This window comes from Trachypithecus francoisi, unplaced genomic scaffold, assembly GCF_009764315.1.
Source record: "Trachypithecus francoisi isolate TF-2019V2 unplaced genomic scaffold, Tfra_2.0 Lachesis_group4, whole genome shotgun sequence".
Lineage (NCBI taxonomy): Eukaryota > Metazoa > Chordata > Mammalia > Primates > Cercopithecidae > Trachypithecus > Trachypithecus francoisi.
In genome coordinates, this window is record NW_022681469.1 from 19,270,383 (window position 1) to 19,296,741 (window position 26,359).

The 26,359-nt window shown below is 42.9% G+C and overlaps 1 protein-coding gene across 8 annotated transcripts in view; it reads left to right on the forward strand.

The window, feature by feature from the left end:
- Positions 1–26,359, forward strand: part of HIPK2 (homeodomain interacting protein kinase 2) — a 221,726-nt gene that overhangs the window by 167,944 nt on the left and 27,423 nt on the right. For 6 of the 8 annotated variants that reach the window (XM_033193363.1, XM_033193360.1, XM_033193358.1 and 3 more), the window contains exons 9-12: positions 598–719; positions 10,004–10,146; positions 13,914–14,093; positions 17,833–18,114. In XM_033193363.1, coding sequence (XP_033049254.1) covers positions 598–719; positions 10,004–10,146; positions 13,914–14,093; positions 17,833–18,114 — 727 coding nt within the window. The remainder of the gene's footprint in view (positions 1–597; positions 720–10,003; positions 10,147–13,913; positions 14,094–17,832; positions 18,115–26,359) is intronic. The other 2 variants (XM_033193362.1, XM_033193364.1) reach the window with 1 other exon arrangement.

A 26,359-nucleotide genomic window follows, 5' to 3' on the forward strand; every position in this document is an offset into this window, starting at 1 on the left:
AATCTCTGACAGCCAACGTAGTCCCAGCTCCCATAAAGAATATCAATCAGTCTGAAAAGTACTTCCCTGGAACCCCTCCTCCAAATGATTCTTTGGCCATGACCCCAGCACTTCTCTTCTGTAGACTCTAAGAAGCTAGACTGTGCACTTTGTTACAGTTTACCCAGAAAGCTTAAGAATTTATTTTTGCAAGCCTCATGGTGTAAACTGTGTGGTTATAGTCAGTGCAATTCCAAATGGGTTCATACGTCTCCCCAACACCCCTTATTTTGACATACACAAGTACATCTTGATGGTCAGAAGTCCTTGTTTTCCTGTTGTAATCTGTCAGCATAACTGTCCTACTTTTGGCCTTACAGCCTCCTTAATTTGACCTTCTAGCCTTTGAAAACATTCAAGATTTCAGGAGGAGTTTTGTTTTTTAATTTGTTAGAAGCTAAGGGGAGACTTCCCAAGGACCAGGCAATACCTGGTTATTGTCGGTGACCAGTGCAAAGGGAAGCTGAAAGATGACGTAGCTGGCTAGGAAGGTTTTCTTCATCCAGCAGTTCACAGCCTCTCAGCTAACCCTTCTCTCCCTCACACTGTCTGGAACAGGCTTGCAGGCCTCTCCCTCTAAGCACGCTGGCTACTCGGTGCGAATGGAAAATGCAGTTCCCATCGTCACTCAAGCTCCAGGAGCTCAGCCTCTTCAGATCCAACCAGGTCTGCTTGCCCAGGTAATTCTTTCTCCTTTATTATTACTGGTATTACCATTACCCATGTTAATGTTGTTCACAAAAGATATAACTTTCCACTCCTTCTCTCCCTAGTAATGAGTTAGGTGCTTCTAGTCATTGGAATGTATCTGTAATATTGTAAATGGTCCCCAAATGAATTACCTTCCTAAGTATCTGCTTACAATTCCAAGAAGAAATTTAGATACAGGGAGAGTCTGGGGAAATTATTATTATTCTATCTTTGAAATGCAAATTAATCTGGGAGACCTAGGTTTTAATCCTAACTGCTAGTAACTTGTCTATGACCTAAGGCAAGTCAGTTAATATCTCTTTGCCTCAAATTTCTTTCTTGTAAAATAGAAATGAGTTTTTAGAGCCAAAAGGAGCCTTGGCAATTATCCTCTCATTTTATAGTTGAAAAACCAGGCTCAAGGTAACTGTAAGCTGGAACCTTCGTTATCTATCCATGTAGGTGCTTTGACGGTAGAATGAGGTGGCAGAGATGAAAAACGGTTGAAAATTTGTGAAGTGTTATGTAAACATAAGGTAACAGTAGTGATGCAGTGATAACAGTAACAATCCTTAATGACACTTGAACCCTAATAACAAATGCATCATCATTACACCAGGGCACTTTACAGTTGTTAATTGATTTAATCCCCACAATGCCACAGTATTTGTCTCCATTTGACAAACAGGGAAACTGAAGCAGAATAATTTGCTCATCAGAGTTACACAACAATTAGGTAACAGAACCAGGACACACACCCAATAAGTCTGATGCCAGCATCTGTATTTCAACCACCAAAAGCCACTACTTTTGTATAATCATTTCTACTATCGAGTAGCTTGACCTTAATGTTATTAGTTTAGAAGCAACTTTATTTTTAAATAAGATAGGTTCACAAAGTCTTTTCCCAAAGACACTATTTGCGCTGTCTTGTTAAATGGAAGTTGTTTTTGTTGTTGTTTAGTTTTTGTGTAATCAAATTGCATCAGTTTGTTCTGCACTCTCTTCTATTCCATGGGCTTCTCTAATATCCTGTTGTCTTAACCATTGTAACTTTAATCTGTCTTGGTATCTAGTAGGGAAGCCCTGTTACCATAGAGTTCTTCAAATTTTCCTTGTCTGTTCTTGTCCCTTCACGTTTTCATGTGAATTTTAGCATCACTCTTTCATAAGAATTTTAGTTCCAGAAACAAAAAATTGCTTTATATTTATCAGATATACATTGAATTTATATTTACTTCAGGAACAACTGACATCTTTAAACATGTAAGTCATTTTTATCCATGAACATGGTCTAACACTCTGTAATGGGTGTGGTGGTGCACACCTGTAGTCCCAGGCCTGTAGTCTCAGCTACTCAGGAGGCTGAGATGAGAGGATCACTTGAGCCCAGGAGTTCAAGGCCAGCCTGGGCAACATAGTGAGTCCCCATCTCTACAAAAAAATTTAAAAATTAGCTGGACATGGTGGCACATGCCTATAGTCCCAGATGCACAGGAGGCTGAGGCAAAAGGATCACTTGAGCTCAGGAGTTTGAAGCTGCAGTGAGCTATGATCACATCATTGCACTCCAGGGTGGGCAACAGGGTAAGACCCTGTCTGTAAAAAAAAAAAAGAAAAAATTAATAAAAACACTTTATTATGATTAAGTTTTGTAATGAATATTGAATTAAATCAAATGTTCTTTCTGTATTTATTGAGACACTCATATGCTTTTTGTTCCTTATCTACTAATGGGATAAGTTATATTAATATATTTTGTAATATTAAATGACCCTTTTATTTATGAGATAAACCCCATTTGCTCATGTGCTTGATATGGTATGCTTTTTAATATTGGATTCAGTTTGTAAATACTGTAGTTAGTATTTTTATATCTATGTTCATAAGTGGAAAATGGCATATAATTTCCCTTTTTATAGAATCCTTATCTGATTTGAGTACAAGGTTACACCAGGCTCATAAAATATCTTCTTCTTCTTGTTACCCACACGAGTGGGTTTGGTCACTTGACAGGTACCACTCCAATGACCACAGCCAAGGAGTATTTAGCAAGGGGATTTTATTACTTGTAACAAGTAAGGAGAACACTGGAGATAGTTCCCAAAGCAGTGTCTCTGAGCGAAGGGCTGGGTCAGGTTTTATAAGCATAGGATAATGAGGCATGATCTGATTGGATTTTGCAATGAATTGATATGAGAGGCATGATCTGACTGGATCCTGCCATGCGGTGATGCCAGAGCTCGATCTGATTGGATCCTGGATCCTGCCATGTGGTATCCATTTCTAAATTCCATCCACTCGCCTCAATCCAGGCACTTAGGTTCTGCCTGTGGTTGCATACCTGGTTCACCTGGGCATGCTTAGGTTATGTGACCTTTAACCTGTGGATCCATGGCAAATGAAAAACAAGTCACAACTTTGTTACACAGAAGTTGAACCAGACTGCTGTGGTTACATTATTATCTATTCTGTTTTCCAGAACAGTTTGTTTAAGATTGATATTAAACATTCTTCATCTCTGTGCTTATGTCCAGAATGACACTGTGCAGTTGACCACTAACACCAGTGACCACTAACACCAAGGTAGCACACAAAGTTTTGTCTTATTGAAAGTGTGTAAACAGAGAACCTTTTGTATTTAAAACAGGCCTTCTCTTCCTTCCTCTCTCTCCAGTGGGTCCTTGTAGCTTCCTTTTATTTGCGTAGTTCAGTAGCGGGGAGTTCAGAAAAGGCCTAGATAGATCAGAGAAAGAACTACAGCTCAGTCCAGGGGCAAAAAAGCTTGTTCATACTTTATCTGAGTGGCAAAAATCCACACCAGTCTGCCAGTGCTCCACCTTTGTGAGCCCAAATCTACAGAACTCGCATGTACCTTTAAAGGATAATTACAGATCTTTTTTATGTTTGCATACTTAACCCTAGTAAGCCAGGAACCATCTCTGAAAGAAATAATAATTAGCATCTCTTATTAGCTAAAACAGGGATTCTTCATTGTTCAGTTTGGTGGAACCAGAAGACTCAGCAGTCAGAATTTGTTTCAGTCCTTTCATCGTAGCAGGGGAGAACTTTACCTTTTGCTTCCTTGAAAGAGGGTCCCTAGAGTTTTGTAAATCTCCAAGTAGATTTAACCTAAAGCTGTAATTAGGAAAGTGAGCAAAAAATATATGTGTAAGGATTTTAATTGCTACTGTGTTTATAACTGAGATTGTTGGAAGAAACTTGAACATTCGTCAGTAGGGGATTGGTTAAATAAGTTGATGCATACATAAAATAGAACACCATGTAGCCATTAAAAGAACATGGTAGACCTATGTGTCTTGACATGCAGAGATTTCTAAGATATGTTAAGTGAAAAAAATCCTGCCCTATCCAGTATCGTGTTGTGTCTTTTTGTCTGTTGCTTTTTATTTTTCTCTCCGGTTGTCACTTAATCCATGCCAATATGTTAGCCTGTTGAGGTGGGCTCTCTCCTAGATATTTTTAAACATTCCCTTCAAAGGACAAAAATAAGTTAATTTATAAAACTCTTAAGGTGGCTATAAAAAAGCAACAATTAAGCATTTAAACTGAAGCCTTCATTTTTCTACAGTTAAATTTCTAGGCACCAGGCAGAGGCATTCCAAATACTATTATTTGACATAAATGTATTCAAAAAGTTGGCATTGTTCTTTTTCTCTAAATATTGAAAATCTTTTAAAGGATTTTACTTGTGAGCACTTAGAGATGGGATCTTTGAATCCACTCCTCATGTTAATTTCATTTTCTTTGCCCTTTTCCTCCCCACCTCCCAGCAGCATCACATAAAACTTTCAGGGCAATGAGCGTCTGTGGGGCACCCAGAGGATGTGTGCATGGCAGGTGGAAATGGTAATCATTCTGCTTATGTCAGTGATATGGGAGTGATCTTTGTGGATCACCTTGCAACAAAAGCTTTTTTGGTACTGCCTAAAAGGAGCTGTCATCTCCATCCTCACAAGCCCCACGCCACAGCTAGCATCTTGGCCACCAACAGAAATTGTGAATGAGCAGGTAATAGTGGAGAGATGGGAAGCACAGTTCTTGATTGAGACAGTATTGAATTTATCTCACTTGTGAAATGGCAGGATCTAAAATCTCCTTTACTAGCAGCGTTAGAGAAGAAATTCAGAAATGCCAGATCACTGTAGACTCTACACTTCCATGAAGTGTTTTGCATTCTTCTAGCCAATCAAATCATATCACCTGAACCTCTTTTTTTTTTTAAGGTATTTATTTTTTGGGCTCATATTTGACCAACTGAACCTTTAAATGTTTCCCTAAAAAGAAACTGTTGTCTTGAACCCTTTAAACTGTTCAAAATACAAAACTTTAATGTTTCTCACTCAAAATTTCCTCTGATAACATTTTCAGCAACCAGTCTTTGCTACCGTTGTCCTGCTGTCTGCCTCTCTCTTGACTGGCACCTGATATTGTTAGAGAATAAGGAAGACTTGTTCATGCCACCTTTATGCAGTTAACCACCAATGCCTGATCCTCAATAGGGGCCATTATTTTTGTGTATTATCAGCACAAGGAGAGGTAGTATATTGGCTGAAAGCATGGGCGCTGGAATTAGGTTGCCCACATTCAGATGGCTGCCTCACCATTGTATGGCTGTGTGGCTTTGGGGAAGTTATTTTTGAAATTTAAATTTAATTCCTTTTCAAGGTAATACATGTACATAATTTTTAAAAGTTAATAATACCATAAACTTATAGGAAGTTATAGTCCTCTGCTCTATCCCATCCTTAATGTCTGCTCCCCATAACAATACATACATTGTTACATTATATATGTGTATATGTGTGTGTATATATATACACACATATATTATCCCTGCTATATATATATTTTATATATATAATATGTATTACCCCTGAAAGTTTATATGTACACACACACACACATATACACACACACACACACACACACACACACACACATTTTTTTTGAGACATAATCTTGCTCTGCCACCAGGCTGGAGTGCAGTGGTGCAATCTCAGCCCACAGTAACCTCCGCCTCCTGAGTTCAAGCAATTTTCGTGCCTTAGCCTCCCAAGTAGCTGGGATTACAGGCATGTGCCACCATGCCCCGGCTAATTTTTTTGTATTTTTAGTAGAGACTAGGTTTTACCATGTTGGCCAGGCTGGTCTCAAACTCCTGGCATCAAGTGATCCGCCTGCCTTGGCCTCCCAAAGTGCTGGGATTACAGGTGTGAGCCACTGTGCCCTGCCCATAACAATAATCTTTAACTTAACTGTTTAATCTGTTCTTTAACTCTGTGTTTCTAAATAACATGCTTAGACTGCTTTTTATGGATTTTTTTCCATTTTAGGTATTATCCATTGACTTCCTATTATGGAAGATGAAGATTTAGCTTTCTAACCCACTGCCATCCCCATAACACACACACAATTTCTCTCCTGTTCCTCCTTTCACTCACTCTTTTCTCCTATTCCTCCCACATAATTTTGATTCAACTACTTTTTAATATTTATGTAATTATCAATATTATACAATATTATTCTCAGTTGAGCCTTATAATATACCATGATTATGTTTCCTTTCTTACACATCTTTTTGTTTTTCCTAGAGTTAATGATTGCCTCATTTTTCCCATTGGGTTAGTTTTCTATATATCTCATTATACAGCCCCAAACCCTTCCAGAGCTATAAAAGGTTTGTATGTTTGCTGTGTTGCTGTGTTTGAGCACACTTATCTCAGTATATTATTTTTTCTTTCTCTGAAAGCTTTTAAGACTTTTTCCTCATCCACATTGGACTCACATTTCATGACTACATGCCTTCTTTTGGGTCTTTTTTCTTACATTGTCCTGAACACCCTGTTTGCCCTTTTAATCTGGATTTTTTTTTCCTTTGATAATTTCTTCCCCTCCATTTTCTCTGTTTCTCCTTTGCAGTATTCTTACTAATTGAGTGTTGGTACTGCTAAATTGATTTTCTGATTTTCTTATCTTTTTTTCCCCTCTATTTCCTGTATATCCTCTGTCTGCACTACTTTCTAAGAGATTTCTTTTTTTTTTTTTTTTTTTTTTGAGACGGAGTCTCGCTCTGTCGCCCAGGCTGGAGTGCAGTGGCCAGATCTCAGCTCACTGCAAGCTCCGCCTCCTGGGTTCCCGCCATTCTCCTGCCTCAGCCTCCCAAGTAGCTGGGACTACAGGCGCCTGCAACCTTGCCCGGCTAATTTTTTGTATTTTTAGTAGAGACGGGGTTTCACCGTGTTAGCCAGGATGATCTCGATCTCCTGACCTCGTGATCCACCCGTCTCGGCCTCCCAAAGTGCTGGGATTACAGGCTTGAGCCACCGCGCCTGGCGAGATTTCTTAAACTTTTTAAAAACCTTCTTTTGAATGGTTAATTTCTGTTGTCATAGTTCTGAGAACTCTCTGCTCCCTCCCCACCAAAAAAGAGCATGTTCTCTGAATATAGATATTGATTCTTTATATGATCTTGTTTCATAGATATATTTTTTAACTCTGCACAGCATTAATTATAGATTTTAGAAAATTTTCTTCTGATTCCCACACTGTTTTTGTTTCCTCTTTCTTTTGTTTGCTTATTTTATTCTCTTTAGGTTAGAAGCTTCCTTTACTGTCTGGTGTTCATTAGCTATTCATTCCTATTTAAAAGTAAAGCACTAAAAAACTAATTGGAAAGCTGGAGGGCAGGGTAGAGACTATTGAATGTGGGCTTCTCTATAGGCTGAAAAGAGGTAAGTCCAGCATTTTCACTGGCAGATCCCCTGATCCTTAAATGTCATATCTGTAGTTATTTTCTCTTGGACTAGTCATTTCCCCTAGAGAGAATCCTCTAGCCTCCTGCTTTGGGGCGGGGAGTGGAGGGTGGTATAAGCAGGTACACCAAGAATCTGGGAACTAAGGGGAAATGAAGACCTGACCTGAGATTCCTTCAGTCTGTTAATTCACTTAGTAATCCTCTATCAGTTTTTGAGCTTCTAAAATGTTATTAATGGTGATTGCCTCTGTCCTACTCTCTTTGCCTTTATGAATCTGTATTTTTTATTCCTTTACTGTCATTTTAGTTGAGTGTAAAGAAGGCAATAAATGTGTATGTTTGATTTACCATATTTCTGGGCAAGTTATTAATAATTAACCTCTCTGTGTCTCAATTTATTAATCTGAGAAATGGAAGAAAATAACAGTCCCTACCTCACAGAACTGGTGTTAAGAAGTCAGAAAAAAAAGAAGTAGTCAGAAACCCATTTATGACTTAACTCTGTGTTTGGCACACAGTATGCATTAAGAAATGTTCGCTGCATTCTTGGTAGTAGTAATAAATTATAAAAATGTCTGATGAAGTGTTGTCACAAATGAGCCAAGCATATCAATCAGTGAAATAAGTCAAAAATAGTCTTTCTACCCCATCTCTTTGAGGTAAAATGTTAAAATCCATTTCAGGGAAATAGAAGAAAAATGATAACCTTAGCTTGATATCAAGATTTATTTTTTTAAATGACATTAGTTAAAACTAATGCTCTTCATGAGATCTGAAATGAGTTCCAGGTGGCTAAGTTAGTAGAAACCTTACAGCAAACAAAATTGTTATTCATTTAATATTTGGAATTTGCAACTGTTTTAATCAATTAAATTATGTTTCTGCATTCTGTGAATTAAGTAAACCTGAAATACAATTAACTGCAGTTAATAGCCTTTGTGGAGTTGCTTCTTTCATTTTATCAACAGATATTAAGCACTCATGGTATGAGCTATGGTCCCTGAGCTTTCTGCCTATATCAAAAGCAAACAAACAGTATCAGAAACATCTAAGAGATCTCACTGGGCCTCAGGTGCAACATGAAAATAATGGAATAGGTGAACTGGTCCACTCAGCTCTCAAATGTGATTCTATCATTTTTATAAGCATCAATGTTTTTTAAGCCCTGACTCAAATCCGTAATCCATTTCCAGAAGTGCTTATTTGTACATATAAAACACCCACATTGAGCACATGCACAGTCTGTGAACACTGCATTCAATAAATTACCCAATGTTAGTCACATCCACTCTGATAGAAAGAGAGGTAGCTAAGATATCAAACCTTTAAATATTTGATCTGTCCAAAAGGTATTTTACCTAGTGACTATCCTTTAAGTGTCCAACTTTAGGCAGTGGTATTCAGTCTAAATCATCTAATGACCAAAGACAAGCAGAATAGTGATCGTGGATAAAAAGAGCTTAAAACACAACATACACACACACACACACACACACACACACACACACACCAGTGAATCTATCAAGAATTACAAACGTTCATTTTAGATTTCTAGAAAAATTAGATTCAAGCAGTGACTTCCACCTGTCTCATTTTTGCTTTGAGAAATCAAAGTAATTCTCAATTAAGCTATAGTCACAGCTAAGAATTTTACTTCATACTTGCTTGCTCTCAGATGTAGATTCCAGATATTTGGTGATCTTAGAATTGTGTAAACTTAGAAGACAATACAAGCTGGAACCTAGATTCTAATTGATAAATCAAAGGTAAAATGTTAAATAAAGGACACTAGGCAGAAAGCTTCTTGAGGGCCAGCAGTCACCCTCATCTAGCCCAACTCAACTACCCTAATCCCCTGTACATGGTTGTGGGACAGAACAAGTAAATAAATAAACTTTGAGAAACTTCAAGCATTGCTCATTAGAGCAAATTTATAAAGAAATCATTCTTCAACATAAATGAATCCCTTCCATACAGATGTGTCCCTGTACTTAATTATCTTGTACTTAGTTCATATATGTTCTTTTTTTTTTTTTTTTTGAGACAGAGTCTCGCTCTGTTGACCAGGCTGAAGTGCAGTGGCGCCATCTCAGCTCACTGCAAGCTCCACCTCCCAGCTTCACGCCATTCTCCTGCCTTAGCCTCCCGAGTAACTGGGACTACAGGCGCCCGCCACCACGCCCAGCTAATTTTTTGTATTTTTAGTAGAGACGGGGTTTCACCATGTTAGCCAGGATGGTCTGGATCTCCTGACCTCGTGATCCACCCACCTCAGCCTCCCAAAGTGCTGGGATTACAGGCATGAACCACCGCGCCCAGTCTGTATGTTCATTGTTTATCTCCCTTACTTTAGTTTTTGAGGCCAGAGACCAGGCCCTCACTCTCACACCCATAAGAATGTCTAGCACAACCCTAGGCACAGAATAAGTGTGGATTCATGCAAATCAATTATGTGATTAGCAAACATGGTCATTGCACATGTCCTGTGTTCTACAGCAGGCTTGGCCAAGTGGGACCCAGCAGATCCTGCTTCCCCCAGCATGGCAGCAGCTGACTGGAGTGGCCACCCACACATCAGTGCAGCACGCCACCGTCATTCCTGAGACCATGGCAGGCACCCAGCAGTTGGCGGACTGGAGGTAAGCAGGAAGCCCGTCTAGGGTGAGTGGGTGTGTCTGGGATGAGAGGCATGTCCACTGCAGACACAGGGCTGCCAGGCCGGCCTATACTTGAATTCCCTGGTTTGTAGAGAGCTTTTTAAAGCTTTTAAAAATATTGTGTGGACTATGAGTGCAGTGTAACAAGAAGCAATTTTTAAATAATATACCAGGATACAAGAAAACCTGCTTCATTAATTTATGCTCAGTTGTCATTCCCACCCAGAATTCAGTTATATCATTTAATCATCAGTGTAATTCACCAGACTTGGTTCTGGATGATGTTTGGTAGTTTCTCAGAATTAAATTCCACGTTCAGAAAACAAGTCTGTCACCAGTGAAAGAATGCAGAAGAGGGTCCCCAAAGCCCTAAGCAATTCTAGAAAGTGTTCTGAAGATGTTTGAGATGGGGGTACTCTAGAGTCTATCTGACCTCCCACGGGAAGATTTGACAGAATGGGGTTTATTTGGAAGGGTAAATGCTGGCATATTTGCTGAGTGTGCCTCTTCAGTTAATAGGCATATCTTACAGATTAGAGTCTACTTCCCACACACCCGAGAGGCATCCACCTGACTGCCTGCCAGCACTGCATACCCCCTGCATCTGTTTCCAGAACTCTTCCCTGTCCAACTCATGATTTCCTCATAGATGCACTCCTCTGTTATTTTTATGGCTAGATACCCTTGTACCTTCCCCCCAACACCACCACAGTGGCCCCCTTCACCAGTGCAGAGCCAGATGGCAGCCCTCCAAGTTGTCCCCAACTCCTCACGGCCCTTTTGGGCTATCTCTCATTCTGCACGAATATCAGGGCAGGTCACTCCCCTCAACCCCCTGACAGCCTCCATATCACCCAGGGAGCCTCCCACAGTTCTTATTCTGACCTACACGGCTATTGTGAATTAAGATTTCTCAGGGGCCGGGTGCGGTGGCTCAAGCCTGTAATCCCAGCACTTTGGGAGGCCGAGACGGGCGGATCACGAGGTCAGGAGATCGAGACCATCCTGGCTAACATGGTGAAACCCCGTCTCTACTAAAAAATACAAAAAAAACTAGCCGGGCGAGGTGGCGGGCGCCTGTAGTCCCAGCTACTCGGGAGGCTGAGGCAGGAGAATGGCGTAAACCCGGGAGGCGGAGCTTGCAGTGAGCTGAGATCCGGCCACTGCACTCCAGCCTGGGCGACAAAGCGAGACTCCGTCTCAAAAAAAAAAAAAAAAAAAAGGATTTCTCAGGGAAAAGTAGAAAGGTGGTGATATAAGCCCCCAGTCAGACCCCTACTGCAGCTTCCTCCATTCCTCCACTTCATTTTCTGCCTAGTACAGAGTATCTGGGCCCTTCCCCACAGTCCCACTCACTTCCCCACTGGCAACACCCTCATGCCACCACTGCACTCCAGCCTGGACAACAGAGTGAGACTCCATCTCAAACCGTGTAGAGCTGAGTTCAATCCTGGCTCTTCATGACCTGGGGCAAGTTAACCTTTATGCACCTCAGTTTCTTCTTCAATAAAGGGATACTAATGCCTACTTCACAGGATTGTTGGGAGGTTTAAATTGAGATAAAATACAAAGCACTTGGCCTGTATTTAACATGTGCCATCACAGTGCCTGGTACATGACAGGCATTAAATAAACCTGTCATCTTCCCTCCCTGCTATCACATCGGCCCATGCTCAGCAAGATCGCCTTTCCTCCTCCAGTTCATTAGGAGCAGCCAAGTGGAAAGCTGTCTGACCAACTGGGTTTTTTTTCCCTCGCCCCTGTTTCTCCTAAAAGACCCCACACGTAACATATTCCTTTTTTCCCCCTTTGTTTTTCAGCATTGATAGCTCATCTAATTTCAGAAATACACATACACTTACTAATTCCTACATATTTCTTATTTCTCCTCCCTCCTTCCTTTCTTTTTGACATCTCTTACCTAGTGACCACAGAAGACATCCAAAGCCAGCATACTCTCTTCCTGGTCTCTCTCCATTTCTTGTGCGAGCCAAAGAATATCTATTATTGTGGCTAAGAAACAGAAGTACCAGTGCTGGGCCTGACTCAAAGGAGAAAGAATGCCATCTGTCTATGGGAGAAAGAGCTACAACAAAATAAAGAAGCCATAATATCAGTTTCTTGGCTCACGCCTGTAATCCTAGCACTTTGGGAAGCCGAGGCAGGCAGATCACCTGAGGTCAGGAGTTTGAGACCAGCCTGACCAGCATGGCCAAACCCCGTCTCTACTAAAAATACAAAAATTAGCCGGGCGTGGCAGTGCACACCGGTGATCCCAGCTACTCAGGAGGCTGAGGCAGGAGAATCGCTTGAACCCAGGAGGCAGAAGTTGCAGTGAGCCATGATTGTACCACTGCACTCCAGCTTGGGCAACAGAGTGAGACTCCATCTCAAAAAAGAAAAAAGCCGTAATGAGTTTCTAAAGTCCATGTAAATGCCCAAAAGACGCTATCAAAATCCCTACAAAAGTATTCATCTACTTTTTTTTTTTCCTATTCATCCTTTTCCCCATGTTGCAACAATAGGTTCTTATAATTTTTTTAAATTCAAATGAATTATCCTTTAGCTCTGAATTTTATTATGTGTTAAATGAGCTCTTATGGGCAAATCTTTGAGTCAGTCACCACCTTTAACATTTCTGTGGGAAAACAAGGCTTTGAGCTTCATACAACCCAGATTATAAGAATTTTGAAACATAACCCATTTTTAGGATGAGGGCTGCCAGTATTTCTATCATGACTGTTATTAATTTTGATTTAATACCAACTTTATACTTGTCTAGTCAACCTTCAGTTAATCTAATTGTTCATTCAGCAAGCGTGTAATTAATTGATCAGCTGCTACATGCCTGAGCATTGTTCTAGCCACTGAGGTAATTCAAAAGAACGTTAACACTTCCTAACACACAGAAGCATATGGCTCCCAGGCTTCAAAGTTTGTTTTTCACGTAAAGTACTATTTCTTCATTAATGAAATGGTATTGCTAAGATATCCTGCCTTCATCACAGTGGAATAAAATAACTCATTGAAGACACTTTGTAAATTCCACTTTTTCTTCATTTAAAAATTATTTTTATAAATTAAGGTGAAACCTTTTTTTTTTTTTTTGAGACAGTGTCTTGCTCTGTCACCCTGGCTGGAGTACAGTGGCACTATCTCGGCTCACTGCGGCCTCTGCCTCCCAGGCTTAAGTGATCCTGCCACCTCAGCCTCCCAAGTAGCTGGGCCCATAGGTGCACATCACCATGCCCAGCTAATATTTTCTATTTCTAGTAGAAAGGGGGTTTTGCCATGTTGCCCAGGCTGGTCTCGAACTCTTGAACTCAAGCCATCAGCCTGCCTCGGTCTCCCAGAGTGCTGGGATTACAGGCGTGAGCCACCATGCCTGGCCTGTAAATTCTAAAATAAAATATTGTTCAGGATAATCACCTACGTGCTCAGGGACTTTAAAAGTTGGAGGAAATATTTATCTCCTGTCCCTAGAACTTAAGAACTCGGAGCCGGTGCACTTGGCATTCTTCCCACTTGAAAGTCCTCTTTCTCACTCACAACCAGTTGTGTTTCTCCACTCCTTATGAGTAGAAGAAACCCACGCAATGAGCACACATGGCTCATCCCTTTAGCAGCCGCACAGTTAGTGAAATAACCAACTGCAGTCAGCATTTAACTGGGGAGGAAGCTTGATCTTACAGAGGAGCTCTGCTTTTAGAACACCTCTAAGGCACCATGTTGTCCCGGCTCCCTTTCAGGAACACGCATGCTCACGGAAGCCATTACAATCCCATCATGCAGCAGCCTGCGCTATTGACCGGTCATGTGACCCTTCCAGCAGCCCAGCCCTTAAATGTGGGCGTGGCCCACGTGATGCGGCAGCAGCCAACCAGCACCACCTCCTCTCGGAAGAGTAAGCAGCACCAGTCATCTGTGAGGTAGGTGGTGAGAGCCACCCTAGGGAAGAGAAATCCAAGGAGATGTGAGTGCTAAAGAAACGTAGTTTAGGATTAGGGAATATCAGCACCCGCTCTGAACATGGGACAGTTGCATGGGACGGGGGCACTCCTCTTCCTGCAGTGGTTAGTAAAACATCCAGTACCACATGGACTGGCCTAGGGTTTGCAGGAAGCACTTGGTTTAAGACCGTGGTAATAGTGTAGGGGTGGATGCAACGGAATCTTGCAGTGGGCAAGAGAGATTGAGCTCAACTCCATACAGTATGGGCAAGTGAAAATTTATAGCCAAGGTGGGGTTGGGGAGTGTGGGTGGATGGGAAGTTACTAAGAGGAAGCATCAGGGTAAGGGAGATTCTGCCTCAACTGACCTAACAGGATTCTTGCTAATGACAGGCCCAGGTGATCAGACATCACACCTGGAGATGGAGGAACCTAATCAAACATCAAGGGTGATCAGATATCAAGGATGGTGGGTTCTTGCTAAACTGACTTAGCAGGGTTTTTTGCCAAAAGGAGATTGTACAGCAGAGTGCACAGTTAGACCTAGGAGAAGGTTCACAAGCCTGACTAAAGTTTGGTGAAGCAAATGATCTTTTGTCACTCTCTACTTGTCCAGAGAACACTCAGCCTCACCTGAAGTTTCATTTTGGAAACGATTTACCGTAATACTTGTTTAAAAATGTTTTAAAATGTTGAAGGTGTTAAAAAATGTTTTAAAAATACTAAAGAAATGTGCTTTCTCTGTATCTAAGATCAGAAGTTTAACTGATGTAGCACCTTGCTTAAATATAAGCAATGGCTTGTTTAATACCAGACACTAACCAGCAGAACATGAATCTTTCCCGTTCCCTTTAAATCCATTCTCATCTCAATGAACACTTTAAAAAATCAGGGTCAACAAAAGGCTGCATGCTGTGTGATTCCATTTATATGGCATTTTGGAAAAGGCAAAACATAGAGACAGAGATCGGATCGGGGCTTGCCAGAGACCAGTAGGAGAGGAGGAGATTGCAAAGAAGCCTGAGGGAAAAAGCTCTAAGTCTGGATTGTAGTGGGGGGTTATGACTGTGCATTTGTCAAAACTCATCAAACACTTCAAAGGGAGAAATGTTACTATATGTCAGTTATACCTTAATAAACCTGACTTGTTAAAAAATAGAGATTTCCAAGCCAGACAGAGAGAGTGAGAGAGAGATCGTGTGACTACAGGATTGCTCCTACATCTCTTCCTAATGGCACAGCTTTGAGGTGCTTAATTGCTTATTTGTGATAAGTTAATCAAGAGAAATCCGGTTTAAAAAATGTCTAGTGGTTTTGGTTTTCTGCTTCCTCATATAACTGGATACCAGAAACTAGGCCTTCTTCTTTTCATTCTCATTCAAAAATTCATCCAAGGGCTGAAGTTGTCATCCTTCAAGATTCCTTATTTGGGTGTTTCTGACGACTCAGGAAAATTTATCTCAGATCATTGGCAGCTTTCCAGAACGCTTTTGTGTGGCAGCCTTGTGACAGCTCACCCATGTCATTATTAGACTGGGTGGCAACAAAGTCCACTGTCTCGATCCTCATGGGCTGTCATGCCCAGCAAGGTCACATGGAACACTAGTCTGTCCTAGGACTGAGTTTAGCATCTTTGTGGTTCACCTTGGCTGAGTAGGGGCAGTAGAACCCTTAGCCTCCCAAGCTGTTTAGCAAGTCCCTCCTTTTTGTCTACTCACCACCCAGCTGGCCTCATGAAGGCTCATTGCCAGTACATTTCAAGATCGATATAATTATAGTGAAAGTTATGTATTTGCTTATTTTTAAGACCAATGCCTTAGGCAAAACAGTCTGAAAGACCAGTAGTCTCTCCCTTGTTGTGGATGTGGCCAGGCATACTTTTCCTTAACAATGCCAAGTGGAGATATTAAAACCATTGGTAGTGAAAAACATAATCTTAAAATCGTAATGTATTAGCAACAACAAATACATAGGTTTATAGTAAGTACAGACAATGGTACAATCTTACCAGTGAAACGTATTACCAGTCCCTAGGAAGGAGCAAGCAATGTATCTGGCACTAGCTAGATAGAAAAATAAATCCACCTTTATTGAATTATTTTCATTTTACTGCCATCCCTTTAGCTAGAAGGTGCTAGAATCTCTAAAGACATATAAAAGTCTGAGTTTCATTATACATTGGTGTTAGTCCCTCACTGCATAGATACTACAGATTGAGCATCCCTAATCCAGAAATGCAAAATTGTCCCAAATTCAGAACTTTTTGTGGATTGACATGATGCCAGAAGTGGAAAATTCCACACCTGACATGTGGTCTCAGTGAAAACTTTGTTTTATGCACAAAATTATTTTAAAATAATGTATAAAATGACCTCAGGCTATGTGTATAAGGTGTATATGAAACAGAAGAATTTTGTCTTTAGACTTGGGTTTCATCCCCAAGATATCTCATTATGTATATGCAAATATTCCAAAATCTGAAGAAAAACAAAAATCCAAAACACTTCTGGACCAAGCATTTCAGATAAAAGATGTTCAGCCTGTGCCAGAGTCAGTGAGGATCTAATGGGGAGGGGAGAAAGTATTTTTCCCCTAAAGTTACCAAAAATCACATTGGTTAATTTGGTAAGGAATTTCAAGTTGATCAAAATTAAGATTAAAAGGTCTCTTTTTAAGAGTGCTTTTTCCTCTTACACTTTTCCAAATTTTCTATTACAATTTAGACTGAGCCTCCCATGAGGCTCCACGAGACAAAATCCAGAAAAATCATTTTTAAGGTTTTTAGCAATTATATGCACACAAATACTTTTGATGGTCATGTTCTTTTTCCAGAGGAGGAAAGAAGGAAAACTGAACCATTAGTCACCAAGGTTAGGTCCTTTAGATCCTGAAACTCTTGGCCGGGTGCAGTGGCTCACGCCTGTAATCCCAGCACTTTGGGAGGCTGAGGCGGGCGGATCACGAGGTCAGGAGATTGAGACCATCCTAGCTAACACCGTGAAACCCGTCTCTACTAAAAATACAAAAGATTAGCCGGGCATGGTGGCCGGTGCCTGTAGTCCCAGCTACTCAGGAGGCTGAGGCAGGAGAATGGTGTGAACCCAGGAGGCAGAGCTTGCGGTGAGCTGAGATCGCGCCACTGCACTCCAGCCTGGGCCACAGAACGAGACTCTGTCTCAAAAATAAAATAAAATAAATAGATCCTGAAACTCTTAAGGAATAAATGTTTCAGTAGAATAACCATTAGCAAGGAAACCAAAGCTTGATGTGGCAAACACCAGTTCTTCCACCACCCCCAAAACAAGACTTAAGTACCTTTGAAGGGATGACACAAGACAGAGCTCAGAAGTAGGGCCTTGACCCTGAAGGCAAGGGACTGTGTTGGAGCAAACACAATTGGAATCCTGGCATGACATCTGCTCCTACAAGACCTGTAGAGACTGGGGCACAAGAGCCCCCTCCCTGCTCTGAAAGTCCCGGCTGCTCGCTTTGTCCTGCTGGGAGCAGGCATGTAGATCCAAACCAGAGCCCAGAGAAGGCCTGTGTAGCCGCTTACTGAATGATCCCATTCCCAGTCACAGATGGAGACTCATTGTCCAGCCGCTGACTTGTTTTACAGAGATTTGGCAAAGCAGGTGTTTCTAGGCAATTGGGCTCCTTCGAAGGACTTGTGGGGCCTGACCTTCCTCTGTGTGCAAGTGTGGTTTTCTCATTACAGAAATGTCTCCACCTGTGAGGTGTCCTCCTCTCAGGCCATCAGCTCCCCACAGCGATCCAAGCGAGTCAAGGAGAACACACCTCCCCGCTGCGCCATGGTGCACAGTAGCCCGGCCTGCAGCACCTCGGTCACCTGTGGGTGGGGCGACGTGGCCTCCAGCACCACCCGGGAGCGGCAGCGGCAGACAATTGTCATTCCCGACACCCCCAGCCCCACGGTCAGCGTCATCACCATCAGCAGTGACACGGACGAGGAGGAGGAACAGAAACACGCCCCCACCAGGTGAGGCGGTGCCACCTTAGCCTTCCAGGAAGGAGCCGGGAGGGTTTGCATTGTGTGTGGGTCTGACCATCTTCCATCATCAAACATAAGGATCCCTCTCTTCTGACCCCTAAAGTTTGGTTTTGCCATCTACTGTGGTCCTAAAGTTATTTCAAGAGAATGTCAAACAGGTTTTCCATAATTGTTTAAAACCAAAATAATGTTGAATCACTTTGGTCTTAAAAAATAATTATAGGCCCTATACATTTGGGGAACTTGAGACCATAAAAATCGGGCTAGTGAATTTATTCCCAGTTGGTCAGGATATTTCTCTGACATTGCCTTGGCTCACTCAGAATACGAAGTAATTGTCCAATTAATCAGAAATTTCCCTTTGTCTGATTAACCTAATCTTTCAAAATTGCCAGTTGGCTCTTCACCCGGAGAGCATTACTGTTTATCCCAAAGTAATAATAATTCATTTTAGTCTTTGTGTGCTTCCTGGGGAGAGGGAGGAAATCTTTATTATATTTACAAAACTATTAACCCTGGCGCCAGAGCCTCTTTTTCTGTACTGCCCAGCCAGACTTCGGTAAAATGTGGTTTTTGTTTGGGCCACTCAGCTCAGGTTCTGAGCAACCCTTCTAGAACAGTTGTCTTCCTGGCCTTCTGCACCCCTAGAGTCCCTGTGGCCTTGTAGAGCCCAAAATCTCATGATCCCACCCTACTGGCTCCTTTGCATTGAGACCGAGAGCCCAGGAAGGGAGGCCTGCCCCTCCCAAGCCCAGCACTGCCAGTCAGTACACATCCCGCAGCGGGACGTGAACTCTAATTCACAATTAGGCTCGAATTATTAATTCCTGATTGGATACAATGTAACTAATTAGTAATCACAAATCCTTTGATTAGATAATAAATTCTCACATTTGAAATCATTACAAAATGCATAGAGAGACTGATGAAAGCATTCTCATTATAACTATTCCTTCATGGGACATTCCCTTCCCTCTTTATAATGAAGTCGAGTGGTTTTAGTTTGTTTCCAGGTGGGGTTAGTACATGTCTCTTTCAAGTGTCCTCTTCCCACCAATTAGGTACAGCCTAATTGTCATTGTCTTTCGGAGAAGAATGTAGTGGAGCACTTGTGGCCGCAGCATTGTGCCAGGTGCCAGAGGAGCCCCAGGTCAAAGGTCCAGGCACAGCACTGAATACGTTGGCAGCCCAGGACTGCCTTACTCCCCAGCTGCCTAGTCCAGAACTGGCCTCAGGTCCCTTTTTAATGACAGCCTCAAGTGGAGTCAATGGGCCATTCTCTACAATGCCCCACCCCACCACTCAGGAATACTGTCGGTTCAGTCCTCACGTGGGCTCAGCGGTCTCTTCACAAAGGGGATGGCCCTGCCCAGCCCCAGACCAAAGCCTGTCCTGGAGCAGCCACCCACACGTGGGTAGCCTTGGTCATCAGAAGGGCCTAGCAGCCTTGCCCAGCCCTTTGCCACAAATGGAGGAAAGCAAAAGCAATTTAAAATCTGACAATCAGCTAGATTGGAATCTCATTCCTAACGTATGAGATCTGAGTTGACACAGACTCTCCACATCTGTGCCCAGGAGAGAATTGAATAGCATGTCTGAGAAGGAGGATGAGAGAGCCGCCTCTCCAGCAATCAGACAGCTGACAGGGCTGAGAGCGGAACGCAAAGCCAGAGCATGGCCCTGCCTCCGTGGCAGCCCCTAAGGCCCCCAGAAGGAAATGATAGAGCCAAGAGGCTGGGCAGCAGATGAGGACCTTCATGGGAACAACTCAAAGAAACCTAGGAGAGAGAGCCAGGTGCACAGGTGAGGGACAGCCACAGACAGTAGCAGTGGCCACTGAGTCCCACAGCATCCCGCAGTGAAGAGTGGCAGGGACTGCCAGCCTGCCAGCGTCATGAAAATGTGCCGGACACATCAGGCTGAATAGGGAAGCTGCAGACTGAGGCTAGGGAGTCATCCAAAAGGCTTCAGCTGTCCGCAGTTGTGACTGGGAGCTCCCAGAATAATGTTTTCTAGAGAGATCCAATGGCTATTGCCTTAGAAAATGTCTTCACACTCAAGAAGGTAGGAAAGTGTATTTGAGTCTGAGTAGGATAAAACAGAAACCAGTAGCTGTTTTATTTATAGAGAAACCACTGTGTAATTGTGATCACATTATTGTGACTACATTTTGGAATGAGAAAAAAAATGTGGGGAAATATGATTACTTGTTCTTAGAAGTCAGAATTATCATAAAATTTAACACAGTCAGTATTTATTGGCCCCACTAGTGTAAGATATTATGCTGGGAACTGCAGGTGTTACATAAATAAGGTAGACAGTCTGTGTCCTCATGAGGTTTGCAGGGTAATAAGCAAGACGAAACACATGCAAATCATTATAACACAAAACAGAGTATCCATCCCATAAAAATGAGCAAAGTACCACGGGGGACTCAAAGGGAAAATAGCTTAAGGGAACAGCAGGGGAGGGGGCTTTGAAGGCCAAAGGTCTCGCAGGTCCACACCGTAGAGGAGGCGGGGTTGCAAATTCAAGTGAGGGGATTGATGGGGCAGAGCCTCTGAGGCAGGCGAACAGGATCAAGAACCCTGTGCAGGAGCTTATCCAAAAGGGGCTTCAGGATGGAAAGGGGGTTGGGAGGGAGCTCCCCTTAGATGAGGGTGGTCAGCTTTGTCAGGAGATACTGAGGGGCTCAAGGGGAAGCATCAGTCCTGGGAAAACAAGGATGCACCCCCAAGTGCAGCCACATGGAGGGGTCACCTGGTCCCTCTCCAGCTGAAGAGCTTCCCCAGCCCTTCTGTGTCCCAGCTGGAGCAACGGAGACCTTCCCTCCTACACGTTGATCATCCTCGTTTCTGAGTCTGATTTCTCCTGTGCCGTGGGCATGTTGATTCCCACCTTCTGTGTTCCCAGCCTCGTTTTCTATTTGCTACTTACCCCAGTGCCAATGCTGTAGCTTTGCCTGAAATGCTGGTTGATTCCCCTACATGGCTCAGCCTCAGCTTGGCAGCCAGAGTCAGGCAGCCGATGACCTTCAGAGGGACGGCAGTGCCTCCACCACCAAAGGGACTTTTAGACCTGATTGAGGGTGTCACTAAACCTCTAGGACTAGACGATACAGCCTAGAATTTTTAAAAGAAAGCCAAGGCAAAATGATTATTCCTGACCCCACGTATGTGGCGCTGTTAGTTGCACAGCAGACGGCTGGCCAGCAGCTCCACTCGTGAGAACTCCAGGGCATGTGGCAGGCAGGTGCTGGGAGCCCCTGAGCTAAAGACAGGAGAATCATAGCAAACATCCACCGGATGTTGCACCCGCACTAGCTCCTCCATCATTTGATGGGGCACACGAGGCTGGTATTCCTATTCTCATTTGATAGATGAAGAAACTGAGGCTCAGGAAAGGTAGGTGACTCACCCAAATTGATAAAGGTTCTAAATAGCAGAGTTGGGACTCAGGTGCCATGCTCTTGAAGAAATGGCAAACTTAATAACCTGCAAAAAATAACTGATTTCAGTCATTCATTCAACAAATGCAAATTCCATCCTGCTCCCTCCCGTGACTACCACCATGCCGTGGTGGCACCCACTGTGTGCAGGGCACCATGCCAGGGCCACAGGGAGTCTAGAGTATTGTCCACTGAGCCCCCTCTTGGTGCTGGGCATTTGTCAGGGTGCTGGAGCCATGGCACTGAGAAGGGCGGAGTCAGCTCTTTTAAAAGTAGGAAGGTCAGGGAGGAGCCAGGGACTCCTTTTCAGTGAATTACTGTGGACAAGGGGACTCTGGTCATGGCTAGAGAATTGGCCAAAAGATGAGACAAACAGATATTGTTCTGGGTCCCCCAGGATTAAGTAGTAGAACTGGTCTTCTTTTAAATATTTATAGACAATTTTGATTAGAAAAGCATTTAATTGTCTACACATACTGAACAAGCCGTCTTTTCTCTCCTGGACTCTCTTGGACGGTTTATAGGTACATGTCTCCTGATCCAGAACCCCCTGCTAACCTTACCTTGCGCTGAAATGGTCTTGTAAAGGCTGTAGCATACAACCTTTAGTCATTAGGGTAATTTTTTTTTTTTTTTTTTTTTTTTTTTTGTAAGAACTGGAGACAGTGTCTCACTATGTTGCCCAGTGTGGTCTTGAACTCCTGTGCTCAAGCAATTCTCCTGCCTTGGCCTCCCAAAGTACTGGGATTACAGGTGTGAACCACCATGCCTGGCCGAGAGTAATTTTTTAAGTGTGTAAACCAAAGTGGCTTGTGTGAACTGATCAGCTAGAAATGATTTTGTCCAGCTCCATTATTCACTCATGTATCCACTCATTGAGTTACCTGGATGTTTCTGGTAGGTGGGTTGTTTTGCTTCGGTCATCAAGGCCCTCCTGCAGGCTGCACTTTACTGTGCCTGTGTAAGCAGCCATTGTTTCAGCCACCGTTACCAAAAATGAAAACTTTAAGAAAAATGATTCATAAATATCAGTCAGTATTTTAGATATAGAAACAGTTACTTAGGTCACTCTTAACATGTTTATATATAAAAAAAATTTGACCCGAAATGTTTTCCTTCTTTATACTAAGTTGAAAGTCTAGAGAAATTATTACAGATAAAGCAAGGTTAGAAAACTGATAAACTGCTGCTCAAATTACTTTGGCCTGAAAAATTAACATCCATTTAACAGAGAGAGCAAAACCCACACACACTCATTTATTATTGCATGGGCAAAAAACCCAAAGTGGGATTAGCCTCCATTGCTACCTATAACCATGTAGCTTGCTCCATCCTGCCATTGGTTGAGAAGCTACTTACAGCCAATCTCCTGCCGTGCTCATGGGGACGTGGGAATCAGGCTTGAGTGAAGGAACAAAGGAACCCAAACACACAGTGCCATTTGAAGGGACTTTGGTGTCTCTCCATTTTGAGTACAGTACATCCCCAGTTGAAAGATACTTCAGTCATGTGACTCATCTGGAGAGATGATGGAAGGATCTTTTGTCCAGCTGATTTTGCCACACCCTGTTTACAGGGCTCCGTTTAAGACACTCCAGTGGGTTGAGTGGAATGGTTTAGGGGTATATTTTGAAGAAGAGACACTCCACCCTACTGTCCCCAGCTGCTGTCACATTACAAAGCTGTCACTGATGTGCCACAGCTTCCTGGTTTGCTCCTTGCTTTCCACAGGGAAGAGGGAGGAAGAGGGGTGGGAGAGGGTTGGATACCATAGGGCAGAGTGGTGCTCAGTGGATAGATTGAAGGTGATTAGGAGAGATGAGTCCTAATCACCCAGGCCAGTTGGGAAGAGAGAGACTGGGCTTCAGAAGAAGATGGAAGGAGAGCAAACACTTCCTTCCGCTGCATCTGATGGGACAAGGACGAGGTGACTACTCCTGGCTCCTTCCGCAACCCTGTTTCTGATTTCTTTAGAAAGTAGTCATAGGAAAAATGATCTTACTGGTGATATATGTGTGTTTATATACACACGTGTAGACATAGACATAGACATAAATATGCAGATAATACAATTTGAAAGGAGGAGCCAGGCATGGTGGCTCACACCTGGAATCCCAGCACACTGGGAGGCCAAGGTGGGAGGATCACTTGAGGCCAGGAGTTTGAGACCACCCTGGGCAACATAGCAAGACCCTGTCTCTACAAAAAAAGGTTTTTTTTTTTTTTTTTTTTTTTTTTGAGACGGAGTCTAGCTCTGTCGCCCAGGCTGGAGTGCAGTGGCGCGATCTTGGCTCACTGCAAGCTCCGCCTCCCGGGTTTACGCCATTCTCCTGCCTCAGCCTCCCAAGTAGCTGGGACTACAGGCGCCCGCCATCTCGCCCGGCTAGTTTTTTGTATTTTTTAGTAGAGACGGGGTTTCACCGTGTAGACCAGGATGGTCTCGATCTCCTGACCTCGTGATCCACCCGTCTCGGCCTCCCAAAGTGCTGGGATTACAGGCTTGAGCCACCGCGCCCGGCCAAAAAAAAAGTTTTTTAATTCCCCAGGCACAGTGGCACATGCCTGTAGTCCCAGCTACTTGGGAAGCTGAGATGGGTGGATTGCTTCTACCCAAGAGTTCGAGGCTGCAGTGAGCTCTGCTCACAACACAGTACTACAGTCTGGATGGCAGAGTGAGACCCTGCCTCTAAAAATAATAATAATCATTTGAATGGAATGTATGTGCCATATTAAAATGAAGATTTTTTTTTTCTCTCTGATGACTCTAAGTCAGCAGGTATCAGGAAGGGACACTCTGGTCTGGAGGCACGCTGGAATTACCAGCATGAGCCGCTGTGCCCAGCCAAAAGTAGTCACATTCTTTACCACATCATCTTTCCATGATGACTAAAGGAGATAACACATATAAAGCACTTTAAGCCGTAGTTAGTATGCATCCAATAAATGTTACCTGTACTTAATAATCAGCATCATAGTAATAGAACATATATCATTGACTATGAAATCAGAAAGGTGAAAGAAGTTATTGGAGGAGATGAGTTTTGACTCTGGTCTTGAAGGATGAAATTGACTCAGATTAGCAAATAGAAATCAGAGACACATTCCAGATAAGACCCTACAGGGAAGGGGTCACAGGTTATATCTGATCTTCTCCCAGTGTTTTCTCCTTTAGGGATTTCTTTACTTTTTAGCTCCTTATTTATTTTCATCATTTTTAAATGATGAAAATTATCTATTGCCATGACAACATACTGCAATTGTGAACTCTGACAGCTTTGTTCTTTATTCAGAAGTGATGTTCTTTCAAGCCCATTTCAGCAAATATTTCTCATTCTGCTCCTATCGCTCTCTCTCTCACTTGCATTAACCAACTCATAATGGGATTGATAAGCTGTCAATAATAATTAAATGCAATCATGGGATGAATTTCGGTAGTATCGATAGATACGAGCCTAAAGAATCTGCAGTAGTCATCTCAAATGTGTGCTCATTTCTAAAGTGACTCATTTAACAGCTTCCCATTAGTTCTCTAATCTGCATAGTGTGTTCAGGTAGAGCGCAGAGCTTTCTAACAATGGAAGAGATGAAAAACAGCTAGCAAATGAATTCACCTTCTGCAAATAAATGTGCCACTTGTAAATCCAAAAAGGCAGGCAAATCAGCATCAAGCCGTGCCGTACATATTTGCTCATTAAGCTCGGGGCTCCCCAGCTACAACAAAGGGATGGGACCCGGGAAGGGTTTATAAAGGTTTTATCCCACACTCCTTGTCGATAACTAGACGCTGACATTCAGATTCTTCAGTCTCTTTGGTGGGAGGCTCACTACCTGTTGGGTTTCCATCAAGTAGATGGCCTTCAGTTCTCACAGGTCACCCAGGCCAAGCTGTCCGCTCTCACAAGACTCATGCCAGGAAGCCATTCTTCAGTGACAAGAAGCTCAATGACTCATGAAGTGGCTATTGTGTCTTGAGATAGTTCTAGTTAGAAAATTCTTTTTCACATTAAGCTGAAGCTTCTCCACAATTTCCACATTGGAGTGAAGAGCTCCAAATATGCCCAATTGGAATTTTACTCAAGGACAGATTACAGTTTTGCCAAAATTAGTGTGTGTTTTTGTCTTTTTGTTTTTTAAAATATTTCTCATTTTCTAAACTACTCACATCCTAAGGAAGATATGATCAGCAAGAACTGCCAGATCTGGGTCCATATGTAAAGTACATCTACTAAAAGGATCTCTTTCATCCCCAGATTAGGGCTAGACCATTCCTATTTTAAAATGTCTCTAGAAATCTTTCAGAGGTCCTCACAGTGGCTCCTTTAATGCCATGAGTAATCTCTCTCAATGAGTTTCGGAGCAGGTTGGAGCTGGATGGATGTTACAGGTTATCCAGGACACTGTCCAGAGCCACACCAGTAAAGGAACATCAGAGCTAGGACTGCAGCGCCAGCTCCCAGGACACATTTGGGAGTCAGCTTCCATCCTCACCTGGGGTCCTCTGCCCACAGAATGTGCACCTGCAACAGAACATGTCTGCGTTTCGTGAAATGACCAGAGGCATGTTCATCATTCAGGAGTAGCTGTGCCTGAAACAGAGTGAAGGGCAGGGCAGCGCCATCTCCTCCTCACCACCCCTCAGGAACCAGCAGCTGCTCCCAGTCATGGCTCCCAGCTCTTCCCCTGGCCCTCAAGCACTTTGAAACAGTGCCGGGTGGGAGGAGTTCCCTTATTACACAAGACACTGCAGCAAACCAGTTGTTTCCCATTACTCCCCATCGCTCATCC